This window comes from Coloeus monedula (assembly GCF_965178545.1).
Source record: "Coloeus monedula genome assembly, chromosome: 8".
Taxonomy (NCBI): Eukaryota; Metazoa; Chordata; class Aves; order Passeriformes; family Corvidae; genus Coloeus; species Coloeus monedula.
In genome coordinates this window covers 6992865-7006371 of record NC_138788.1, presented here as the reverse complement: position 1 = coordinate 7006371, position 13507 = coordinate 6992865, and the positions used below count along the sequence as shown (strand labels likewise).

Below are 13507 nucleotides of genomic sequence, written 5' to 3'. Positions count from 1 at the left end.
GAGCTGCTCCAGTGCTTCCCTGCAGCTGGAGGTCAGAGGGTGATGGGACAAGGGGGAGGACCCTGGAGCTGAGTGTGTGCATGAGGCTTGCAAAGACCCTCCTCAGCTGGGGTGAATGCAGATGAACCCACTCATGGGGATGATTCTGCATCTAACAACAAGGCCTGGTTTCTCCTCCTGTTCCCTACCATGAACTCTTCAGCTTCCTCTAAATGTTCTTTTCCTTTTTCCTCTTACCAGTCCAAAAGGCAGTGAAGTGTCACAGTACTACCAAGGGCCTAGTCTGCCAAACAGGATGCCAGTGAGGCAGGGCAAGGACAGAATATGCTATTCTCCCTGAACTTTAAATCCTCTGAATGTGTCTTTAGGAAAAGCTGTGGTTTTTGTTAACCAGATTAGTTTAGTATCAATAGACTCCATATTTACTCCATTGACAAATACAGGCGTTCTCTCTAAGGTTTGGGTGTCAATTAAAAAACCCTGCTCCTAAGCCTCACATAAACATGGCTCTCAGCTGAACCTGGGCACTTCCCAAAAGGCATTTATGGCAGATCAAGTGATGTGACTGTGAAATCTGTTTATCAGCTGCACTGGGAGGAGCGTGTTGCCTCTTCATTCTTTCACAAAAAGTAGCGAGGACTGGGCAGTGTCTGATGGCTCTGACTGTGCCTTGTTCTGTCCTGCCTGAGGTGCTGCACAAGCTCTCAGTCACTGATGGCACTTGCACAAAAACAAGCTCATTTTCCCTGTGCTCTGATGTGAGCCCACCCACAGCTAGATTTAATCACACTCGTTGCTCACACCTTATAGCTTACAAAAAGCTTATGTTCCAAGAGGGAGGAGAATGTATGGACAGGAAAGAATCACTTTAGTTTTAAAGGCAAGAGTAGACAGAGCCTAAACTTTTAAAACTATTTGTAAGAAATACATGGAAAAACATATGTAACTTAAACTAAGGGCATGAAGCCAGAAAACCCAAGGACAGCACCTCAGAGGGACAGTTACAGTTTGCTGCTTGAAGGGTGCTCAGCTGCTCTGGACAAAAGTGAGAAGCTCCCACTACAGGGAAGGTGCCAGGGTCACTGTGTCTGCTGGAGCTGAGAATTGAACTGGTGTGATGTGGCAGAAGTCAGCAGGTCTGAAGTCTGATTTTTAGGTGAAAAATTGCACTGTGAAAGCAGAAAGCTACAGTAAAAAAAACCCACCACAACACTGATCCACTAGCCAGGAAAGAACTCATCAGAGACGTATAAATACAACTTCACACACTTTAATGTGTAAACCACTCAACAAAATAAATTATGCTATGCTGGCAAAGTAGTAAAAGACCTTAAGAAAATTGGAAAAGCTTATAGTAATGAAAGATTATTCCCAGTGCAATAGAAAGTGTGTGTATCACACTAAGTGATGGTGCTTTGTCTGTGAAAATCAGCCAAGTGAGGGAGAGGCAAGGCTGAGGGCAGGCAGAAGTGACGCTGGACACATATTTACCTTGGCTCTCTGCAGCCAGCAGCAGGCTCAGGGACACACTTAAGGCAAGATGTATCTCCCTATTTCCCTACTATGACTGCTCACAGCAGGGATTTCTTTTGTTAATATGCTACTGTGCAGCTCTAGAACTGGAAACTGATTAATTCCCAACAGGCAAAAGGGATTCCTAGAGAGCAGGATGGTGTAGGTGACCCTGGGGATCACAAGGGCTGAATCTACAGAGTCACTTAGCATGCTTGATTAGGGCAAATGATTCAAGATGACTTAAAATCCCTGACAGACACTGTATTTGTGCTGTGTATCCCCATGCGATTTAGCATCATCCAGAACAAAAACCAGCATTCACTGAAGTCTGAGGCCAGGTTTCATCATTAAGAATATTGGGCAGGACTAGCATGTCTCTCTCCCAGGAGTTGATGCCTGGGTCTGGCTCCTGTGCTCAAATGGGTGTCTGTTTTGCAGTCTTGCAGTCACACAATCACTTAATGGATCTGACCTCTTCTGACCTCCTTTTTGGCACACAACAGTATAGGAACACTACAATATTCCAGGAACAGATGAAGGATAAATCCCTTTGCTTTCCCTCATCCCCTTCATGGGCTGAATCCGTACTTGCCTTCAGGCAGGTAATGAGCTCCTGAACTGACGCCCAATAGAAGACCAACCTGTACAAATACAAGGGGCTCTGCTGCAGCACAGAGAGGGGAACAGCAGGTTTGGGTCTTTCTGCAGTGAAGCAGGAGAGTCCTTAATCACAATCTCAGGAACAGCCACAAGCAGGTGACCAAAGGTCTGCTCAGCCCTGGTTCCTGCTTCTGACAGTGGCCAACAGCAGATGCTCCAGGAAACATAAAGCAAAGGTAGGCACGAAATGATATTTGGTAGTGTATTTCCAACCTTGAATGCCTTGGGCTTAAGATCTGAAGTAGAGGTGATGATCTGCATTTGACAGGTTTCCTCCCTAAAGGTTTCTTCTGGGATCTGTGTGAGCTTCCAGCCTGTGTTCTCTGGCAAGAAATTTTGCAGCTCAGCTAACAATGGTGTGAGGAGGAGCTCTTGGTTGTGAATCTGCCTTATGCTAGTTTCATTTGATGCCATCCAACTTTCATGCTAATGGAATGTTTTGCTACTCCCTGAGAGCCTTTCCACCTTCCATAAGTTTGGGCTTCTCCAGTTTCCACCTCAGCCTGAACACAGCCCTCCATGTACTACAGATGCCTGCTTTCTTGGCAGGTTTGAAGGGCTAACTCTTCCTGAGGAGCCTGCTGGTTTCCTAGAGTACACCAGTGCACAGACAAGTCAGAACTAATACAGAAATTGTGCCAGTCTATCCTCCCTGTGCCCAGTTAAAGCCTTGTCAAAGAATGAGGATGCTCAGGAAATGCCAAGTGCCTGTGTCAAATGGTTTTGACTTGGTTAGTGCTTCACTCAGCTGATGCCAAACCTGAAGATGATGGTATAGCTGACTGCTGAAGGGACAAGGGGAAAATGTGGTGGCTGCATTTTACTCCCTAGGTATTGCAATTGAGGCCAAAAGGGAATTTAAAGAGATCTATCTAATACTTATGTGTCCCTGAAAGAAAGTAACTGATGAAGCAGTCACAGAGAGAGCAGCTGAGCCTGTAGCTTACACCTGACAGTCCGTTCAAGCATTGATTATGATCAGCTGTGCACCTAAAGGAGCAAGATCAGAGGCAGGTCTTGATCATTTGCATGACCCAGGCAAAACTATTTCTGTTTCAGCTCTGCTGAATAATAGAGATAACAATCCAGAGACCAGTCTAGTGCAACTTTTGGATAAACATCCAAGCGGTGCAAAGTGTGCTGGCATGGTTATGGGCTCTTGTGGATGCTGGACAGCCTGCCAAGGTGTGACTTAGTGAATGGGCAGTAATTCCATTCAGTGCAGGTGGTGCAGTGAAGGCACACTGAAGTGCTGCCATCAGTGTCACCTGGATTTATTATTAGCATTTACAACAATAGCATTAGAGGATCACGAGAACTTTCGGTAGTGAAAGGTGATCAGCAAAAGGGCATGGAAAGAACTCTGTTGGACAGGGTTCTTAGGTAGGCTCGTTGCAAAGGAGCACATGGTTAGGTGGGAAAAGCCTCCCTCTTGCACTGAATTCTTCATCCCAGCCTTTCTGGAGCACAGAGATGAGCACTCCTGGGTCAGACCAAGGATGTGTCTGTCCCTTACACTGCCTCTCACAGTGGTCAAAACCTGATGCCTAGAGAAACAAAGAACAGCATGACCAGTTAGCAACACCCCTTCTGCAAAGCCCCAGCTCTTTGTTTGACTATGGAAATTGCTCAGTCAGGCATATTTTCTATGTATTTATTAACTCTCAGTAAACTTGTCATCCATGAACCTTTCCAAGTTACCTGGGAACCCAGGCTCTTCACAGCCCCAGTGTCACGTGGTAAGTTCTGCAGCTTGACTGCTCTGCATGGGCAAGGGTGGCTGATGGGGACTGAAAAACAGCTTAGAAGGGCTGGAAGTGCAGAGGGTAAAACTGCTGGGTTTCTCTTTGGTGTCTGGATATCAGGTTTAAGGAAACAAACTTCTGAAGCCCAAGGGGATAATGTAGTTCTAGGATGATACTCCCTGGCCCAAGCCTCTGTGTTAATGGGCTGGGCATGTGTGCAGTGTCAAAACAAAAGCCATGGATCCAGAAGAGAGCAGCAAGGCCAACAAATTCTGCCCCTACAGCTGCAGCAAGTGCCTGCCTTTTACAGGTGCACAGCACATGTGCTCCCTGTAGCCCCACTCAGTGCAAGGCACAGAACACCACCTGGAGCCCTTCAGCACCTACTGTAGTGCCTTGCAATAAGTAGCAGAAAAAATTGAAGGTGAATAATTTCATGGCTCCCAACAAACTCCCGGGCACCAGCCTCCTTGCCTCTCTGTTCAGCTACAGAGGAGCAATCTGTTCCATTAACAGGAAAATCCTGCCCAGCAATCCCTGCACTGACCTTCAGTCCCCTCCTCACCTTCAGACATACTGGAGGCCTAAGCAGAAAGGAAAGCAAGTCTTTAACTTAATTACCCAATTATCTTGAGGTAATCACCCAATTATCTTTGGATACAGTCATTTTTCACTTCTTATTCCTCCTATCTTCTTAACAAATAGCTTCCAGAAAACAAACCTTGCTGTGATTACAGCAAACAAACAAACAGACCCCCTGAGCAGATAAAAAAACCCCATTAAGGGCAGACGTCAGTCTACAGCTCGTTACCTTTCCTACCCTGGAGAGCTGAGAAGGGCAGGGCTGTGGGAGCTGCAGCACCTGCCAGAGCTGCACTGTGCTCAGCAGGCCAGAAATCACCTCTGCATGCACGGGCTTTGCTGTCCTTGGCCAGCCAAAAGGAAGGGGGAGCAAAGCTGGGGAGGACCTGCCTCAGCAGAACAGCCCGAGGGAGTCACTGCAGGATGAGCAGGAAGTGTGTCAGTAGTCACACTTGGTTGAAGCTGTTTCAGAGTGCTGTTGGATGTCTCACAGACTGCAGGACTGGTGACACTCGATCACATCCCCTGCAAGCTGATGCAGCTCTTCCTCTGCAGGGAGAGCTGTCCTGCTCCTCTGCAGGAGCAGGAAGGATTCACAGAGATCTCCCCACCCCAGAGAGTCCGCAGGGGCTCCTCAGAACCCCCCTGTCTTTAGAGTGCTCGTGGCAAAAAGCACCATCATCTAACTGATTTTCATCACATAATGAGATCTGCCAATTATTTAGAAAGTAACCCCAGATACTCTACAATTGAAAAATATAGCTGTGATACAAAGAGCACAGGGATCCACAAAATTTTACAGGGAGCTGAAACTGAGGACCCAGGAGAAGAATGTAAAGAAATTTCTTTGTACTATGTAGTGTATAACTAATATTTAAAATATTGGGTGGTGGAGGCAATCACATCTGATCATCTAGTCAGAATGATCAGCTTATATTTAATGACTAAGATACAAATTTAATCATATACTCATAAACTGCTGTTAATTGTATGGGGTTTTTTTATAACCTGTGAGGATAATTTGAATACTCAGTACTAATACCTGGAATGCCATGTAATCCTTATTATACATCCGTAAGTTAAAAAAATATTAATCCCAATGGTGACTAAAGAATCCTTTTTCTTTTTTTTTAATGTCAAAGGCAATAAAATTTCTTATGAAAATCTTCATTGTGAAGTGTCATCACCTGGCTGCTTATCTAAAACTTTAGATAAGTGTGGGGGTGGGGGGTGAGGCAGCCCTCCATGGCCTCAGACCAGGGCAATACAGAGGGATGGCACCCAGCTTGCTAATTCTATCTAATGGTGAAGGCTGCTTTTCTTAAAAGCTGAAAAGCAGAGCTGCTATCTCCAGGGAATATGCCCCTCCCAGTTCAGCATCTTTAAATGGTACCTTAAATACTCGTCCAGGCAGTCACACAGCTCATACCTGTGTGTTCAGTCACTCAGTCTCTGACTTCGAGTGTTTTTGCAAAGTTGTTATATTTTTTTTATCTTGAAATCCCTAAACAGGCCAATACCTGGCTGCCCCAGAGCTTTTTGTCTCAGCAAAGGAAACTGGCTGGAGATCCTTCCTGTGTTGTGGTAACATCCGTGTTGCTCTGGAATATCCTTCAAGATGGGACAAAACCAGATATATGATGTCCAGGGGGTGGTTCTGGGCTCCTCTGCAGGCCAAAGGACAGACTATGGGGTACCAGTGCTGTACAGGAAAGGACTTGAGATGAATTAGCAATGTAATGTTTTCACTGTAACCTGTGCCCCCCCCTGCTGTGGGGGTGGGTGGGATGCAGGACCTGCCTCTTGGGAATGTTTGGTGCTGCAGAACATCCCAGTGGGATGTTGTAGCTATGTGGCCTGCTTACAAACCAGCTGGCAAGGCTGAACAGTTATAAAGGAGCCATGACAACTCTGCTGTCCCATGCTCGGCTCGCCCTGAATCACAGCTTTACCTTCTCAGTTTGATTTTCTTGAGAGCTGGGGTACATTAGCATAACCATTCTTGCATCATCTAATGTTCAAATTTTTGTCTTAGCCTCCTGCAGCCTTGATCCAAAAGCTTTTCATATTTATACCAGAAATCAAGATTTTATGTTAGCAGCAGTGAGGGGTTTAGTTTGCATATATAAATATACAACGGTCTCACTACTCCGGCTGTTAGTGCAAAGTGAATCCGTGACACGGGTTGTGTTCTCTTAGCTAAAGGCAAAGGCATAAGTTAACTGACAATGAATTATCCTACTGTAGAGCCTTCAGGATGGGGATTCTCATTGCTAACACACTGTCTTACCCTGCATGCAGTACACACAGCAAACTTCTTTGGGAGATTTGGAACACAGGCAAGCGGTAACATGGAAATTCATTAGGCGGCACCTCAAAGCCCAAAGTGTGTGTGTGTGCAGTACCTCATCCATTTCAATGGGAATCTTGCCTGCAGGAGAAGTAAACTCATGCAAATGCTGTTGGATCATTTTAATAGACCAAAAATCTAAGGGGATTCAGGAGTGGCAAGCAGACACCTTAAAGACATCTCACTGCATAGTATGTACTTTGGAATCCAACCCAGAGTAAATAAATGCTGGCCTATCCAGTGGCAAGAGTAGAAAGACTGTGATCTGAAAAAAAGGGACAGAATAGGGACAAAACTGTGGTTCCATCTGACAAAGCAAATCTCTTCACCAGACTGTAAATGCTGAAGTCTGGAAGAATTGAAATATGTCACCATCCTGGAGTTTACGTACCAAAATTAATCCTATTTAGTACATTAGATCTTTATCTAAACCTCTTTGTACAGAGGATGAAAGACTTGACCCTGAGAGAAGGATTTCCAAGATGCCTTCAGTTGCTCTATCAGTGCTTGTTATTTGAACATGGAAAAAAGAAATCCCCCAATTTTACAAATCAAACACTTCTAGGCATAAACTATTCTTGAGGGCTATCTGTAGGCAAGCTGCTGAAGAATCAGGGCAATAAATCACTGTGCTTTTCCTTACTCCCTCTGGGAGACCCATGCTTTCAGTGCTCAGAAAGGATTTCCAGATTAGTCTCTTCTAGTAGGCAACCCTTCTTAACACACCCACATATTTAGTACTGTCTAGCTTACCTTTGCTCACTTTGAGGCCTGATCTGACTAAAGGACTCTGAGGAGAAGGTCTTCAGTGAATGAAATCAGGGAGTTGTGGCTGAAGTCTGGCCACTCCCATCTTACTCACACAACACCTCTTATTTCTGGCTTTGGTGGGCTATTTGTGGGTAGGAGGCAAAGAAACTGGTTTGTGTTGTGGTGCAGAGAAACTTGCTGGCAGAAATTCTGTTTTAAAGAACAAATAGAAAAACATTGTTTCTAAGAGGTAAGATGAATGAGACTCCCCAGAAACAAAGAACTTCTTAACATTGGTCTTAGTATTTAAAAAAGAATGCCCTGGAGAGCAATGCCTCCGATTTGCTCCTTCCTTCCACGCTACTGCTTTTATCATAAACAAGAGAAACATATTTACACCTGACATCACCACTCTTTCCTTTGAGCCCATTACCTTTACTGATGGTAAGTTCAAATAAATAAAATTTTGCTTCCAAAAGTAAATTAGATATGTAACATTTTCATAAATTAGCACTTGAATAACAAATGAACACTGTACTGAATGTGCTTTCAGTGCCCTTGGCATTGCTTTGTGATTTTTTTCAAAGCTCTTAACATGGCATTCTTTGCATGATATCTTGCAAAAATTCTCTAGAAAAGTACCAGGTTTACACATCTATCAATTAAACAAGCTGTATTCAGGGAGGTAGTTGCTGAGGGTTTGCTAACAGGTAATGAGGAATTCTGTAAGATGGTTGGCAACTAAGGCAGTGAGAAAGCAGGGAAAACAGTGTTTGTACAAGTTTAGTGCATACTGAAAACCTCACAGACATCCTGCTGTTTACCTACATTTTTCCTCCCTGTGTCTGTCATGACCAATTAGTTTCACATCCCTTGGGTAATATGATGCTAATTAAATATTAGAAACCATGGGGAAAAGTGGCAAGAGGTTTGTTTTTCTTTTTGCTGTGCAGTTTAACAGTAAGTGACCAGCACCAACCTTCCAATATAATATGCAAACTATAGGATTTCCTTGTAACATTCCCAAGCATAAATCCTAATGTGCTATGCAAATATGTAAAAGTTCAGTAAAATTCAATGAATGATAGCACAAATAAATGCTTACAAGCAGCACTAAAAAGGGAAGAATGCAATTCAAAATTAAGGAAGTTTCTTCAAAGAGCTAGGAGACAATTTGTAACTAAACAGTTTTATTGACTTTTTTTTTCCAAAATAAAAAACACAAAATAACCACCAAGATTAAAGGCCATAGACAGCATTAACCAAATGAACCAGCCACTTGGTTATAGTAGCTGATAACTAGAATAACTGGATATTATTGCATATACCTCAGGTTCATTTATATATCCATTACAGTTTGGCAAGATTACAATCATACAGTAGCTTTGGTTGTGTAAAACCTAGTAGCAATACTTACTTAAAATGTGACTGGTTAACATTTTATGACAACAGCTATTTATCTCAGTCTTGACACGTCTTCTCTCATTCCATGTTCTTGTCCACATTGTCACTGACCAAGAATTAAGGAGACATATTTGCAACCACCATTTATAGCCCTTCTTTATCACCACACGGTGACAAATCTCAGAGGGGTAGGAATCTCTCACTTGCTTTCCTCACAAAGGTTTGTAGAGCAGCCTCTCCTCCCATGCTGGGTGGCTCCTACCATCCTGTGGTAGCCTCAGCTGAGCAGGAGTCCATGCAGAACGCAAATATGTCGAGGTGTTTATGGCTTTCAGGCCAAAGCCTTTCCTGACCTACAGTTCTGGGAGGTGACTGTACTGCCTTGCCTTTGGATACAGAGAAAAAACCACAAACAAACAAACAGCTTTTCACATTGGTGTGCTGAGCTGCCAGCACAGAACAGTATTAACAAACCTAGTACACAATACTACCTTGGTTACAGAGTTGTGCCTGAGACACTGCACAGGATTGCATGTGTATGTTCTACAGTCTATGTATTTGAGTTTTGGTCTTTTAAAAAATGTTCTCATCCTTATGTAATCTAGTGTAACACTGCAGCTTTAGAGTAATGGTTGATAAAAAGTCATAAACACACAGGCTATTTGGAAACACTGGAAGCTTTTTCTTGTCTTGCACCACTTGTGCAGAACTCCTGCCTTACCACCATGAGTTTGCCCCCAGCATTCTGGGAACATCTACTTCCAGGGGAAATATATCACCTACTTAAAAATAACCTAAAACTGAGTTCTACCTGGGAAAAGCTATAAAAGAATTTGGATCAAACTGAAGTAATCTTGTGTGTGAAGACCCTTCTTCACTTACAAAATGCTGGAACACTAGATAACATCTACTTGTTTTTGCAGCCCTTTCATTTGCTTGCACTGAAGCAAAAAGGAATTCAGCATGAGGAACGGCTGCTGCATGGTGAAGATCCTGCAGAACAAGGTAACTGCCATGCAGTAATTCAAATGCAAGCAGTGTAACTGCTTTTTGCATTCAGATCCATACTTGTATAAGGATATAAATTAATAAGCCCTTCTAAATGATTTTAGAAATATCCTCTTTGATCTAGACATATAAAACCTCTGAATACTTAGAATCACTAGATTTCACATGGCCCACGTAGTCGTAATTATTTGCACTTACATGGCAAATATCAGAAATACATTTGCCTGCAGTTGAACAGGTAATTATGCTGTCTATTATTCAGCCGAGCAAAGATCAAGCACTCTATATCTTGCAGTTATTGGATCTTATTCTAACCCTTTGCTTTAGAAAGGAGAAATAACCATCTAATTATATTACCAGTGCACAGTACTTAGTTTGAAAAAGACAACCTATAGTAGGCAACTAGATTTTTTTCCTAAGATGACCTTTTATGAGATACTCTAAAAGCAGTCTCTTATGACTGAAGATTGTCTATTTCACTGTACTCGCATAGTAAAAATAGTTAAAATCTAATTACAAAGCTGCTACATGATTATTTTGTGTCTGTAAAATAAAACGGTATCCAGAATTTTATCTGACCAAAATACACCAGACAGTATAAAAATATTTCCCAACTGGAGATTGAAACATTAATGCTGGATTTGGGTTTTTTTGTAAAAAAAGTAATGTAATAATGGTTGACATTTATCTGCTTACCAGTCAAAAAATATACAGATGACTTCAAGGAGCTGTTCCAGGCTCATTTTGAGTGAGCTTGTGCTTTTGACCCTAGCAGTAATAAATGCACACGTGGAACACAGTTTCCCGAAAACCTGAACTACATCTTATTTCTAACAATAAGACTAATTTCTGGCTATGGATTTCCACTTATTTGCTTCGTTCAGGCAACTACAGCAGAGGAATTCCAGAAGCACCACTTCCGCTTTGAATGATGTTTGTTCAGCGCAACATCTTCCTTTTCTCTCTCCTTTTTAACTCGCTGGTAGTGATCTTCTTCCTTTAAATACCACACAGGCGGCCACCGATGCCTCTCAAAATATTCTTGATTATCTGATTGAAAAGAAACAATGAAAGAAATCCCCGAAGACGCCAGTAAGATACACAAATCCCAGAAATGTCTTGCAAAAAGCTATGCAGCTAATCATTTATCCACTCTCTATGCTGGCTTGCTTATCAAGGATTCACCCAGTTTCCTCAAATGCCTTAAGTGTGAAAAGACTTTGGAAGTGGTTACACACAAGAGGCATTAATCCACCAAAAACTATAAAAAAGCAAGGCCTTTACAGAGTGTATTTTTCATTGCAGAGCCTGAAAAGAGCTCTGTTCCTTTTAGCATCACTGAATTAGGTAAAGAACATGATGCTTACCCAGCAATCAGGCTAATGATTATGACCTTTCTTTGCAGATAAGAATTTATGAATGCTGTTCAAGATAGCACAGAGGTTCAGTCTCCTGGCTTAGCTACGTGAGTTCATCTTTGTCCTTATGTTTAATCAGCTGGGTGGGGAGAAAGAAGGGAAAACCTGATGAAAACGGAGGGGGGGGAAGTTTCCCATACCTGAAGATTTAGCTTTGATTTCCTTGCGGAATTTGGAGCAAACACTGTTGTAATTGGTGCAGATGTAGTGCAAGCACCAAGCTGCCAGCTGGTTAGCATTGTGAAACTGTGAAGAAAAACAAAGAGCTTATTCCATTTCCTGGGGTTATCATTCATTTTGTAGCCCCTATTAACAGCTAAAGCTAGAATGGTCCCAGCAGATGGTACCTGGCCGTACTCTCCCAAGCATTCATTCTGACTGCCTGCTCTGATCTTGGGTTATAAACACATCATAGTGGGGTAGGTACTGGCCACATGGGATATTCTAACAGTAGCTAGAGATATTGCTTCTGTCTTTAACCAGGAGAAGGGAAAAAAGAAAAATTGCCCTTCTTACAATCAAAATGAAGTGAAGCAAGCTGCTTTCTCTTGGGAGGGGTTCGGTTCTGGTTTTGAAGCAGGAGTACAGGTATTGCAGAGAGGCCTTTGTAAACAGCTGCAGGAAATCTTGCATGGTGGCCAGCTTGTGCAGTGCTTTAGTGCTACTTCAAGCCAAGCTGCAGCTGACTCATTGTTAGTGTGAAATCAAGACTAATAAAATTTTTAGCTTGTTCTACTGTATCTGGGAGTCTTCTGCATTTTGGAAAACAGAGGTGTGCAGTTTAACTGAGAGCGGGGGGCTCTCTCTTTTAATTACTTACGGGACTCAAGAAATACTGAGATGCATTTGGACATAAAGAGGATTTGCACATACTCTGAATTATCAGACAATTGACATTGAGTAGCCAGTTAAGTATTCAAAAAATGTTATATTTAGACCTGTACTGCAAAGACATTCCAAGAACTGAACTGAAAGAAATGCAAGAATCAATCAATCAATCATACAAAGCTGAACAGCTTCATTACATTGCTTTTCATGTTACTGAACCATGGTCATGAGAACATGGAGCTTGGAAGTTCCACAATCAAGACAAACTAAAATATATATTTGAAAGACAACTCCTCTGAGGTTACTTAAAGGGATATTTTACCTTTGAACTAATGGAAAAACCTTCTTTAAAATAGAAGATGAAACTAAGTTTTATCATCAGTCTTTCTCAGAACTGCAGACTTTGAGCCACTTAGAAGCAATGCTCAGCACCAGTAAGGAGCTAAAAGCAAGTCCTGCAGCTGACCAGAATATCTTCAGAAGGCTGTGTACACTGACCTGTGCCAGTTCCAAATAGGAGAGGACTTCTCCATCTATAGCAATGCCACTCATGGAGGCCTTGGTCAGCTCTTGCACTGCATGCTGCTCTGTGAGGGGAGAAAACTCATCACTCACAGGGGAAACAGTCACACTGCAAGGTCACAGCATCTACAGGTAACAAAGAACCAAGGCAGCATGTTCTCCCTCCTCCTGGTGTTAACCAGCACTGGGCAGGGGTCACATTCACACAGATATCCTTAGCAACCTCACATTTGGGGGAAGTCAAATTCTGACCCTTAGAGCTGTGGCTGAAGATGTGGTTCATAACCACTTAGAGAAGGACAAGGGTCAGCAGCCACTAGTCTCTCTCCGGCATGGGTACAATATTCAGTATAAATTAGAAATATGGATCAGCTGTCTCCTTTGGGTCATACGAAGTTTTTAAGCAACAGTGCACTTGACACTGAACTGTGGATTTGTTAATGAGTATACACACAGCATTGACAGGGAAAAGGTCACTTCAGCCCCTGTTTAGGTTTTCAGATCACTTGTTCCTAGAGATTAAGATGAAGGCTGACCAGCACCCCCAACAATCACCTAAGTTCAAAATTCTCCTCAACCCTTTCCTAGAACCATTTCCCATAATAAAAGTCTGAGTGTTTTTTGGGAAACATTGTCAGTTGGTTTGATTCTACTGGGTTCAGTTGTTGACAGTAGCCTTTGGACTCAAAATTATTTCACCAAAAATTAAATGGAATGAAATATTC

General features: G+C 42.7%; 1 protein-coding gene across 1 annotated transcript in view; it reads right to left on the bottom strand.

Annotated features, from left to right (window-relative positions):
- Positions 1-9469: 9469 nt before the first annotated feature.
- RHOBTB1 (Rho related BTB domain containing 1) overlaps positions 9470-13507 on the bottom strand; it is a 52409-nt gene continuing 48371 nt past the window's right edge. Inside the window, exons 9-11 of the mRNA XM_082285844.1 lie at positions 12759-12847; positions 11573-11678; positions 9470-11064 (exon numbers count right to left, since the gene is read on the bottom strand). Coding sequence (XP_082141970.1) covers positions 10895-11064; positions 11573-11678; positions 12759-12847 — 365 coding nt within the window. The 3' untranslated portion in view covers positions 9470-10894. The remainder of the gene's footprint in view (positions 11065-11572; positions 11679-12758; positions 12848-13507) is intronic.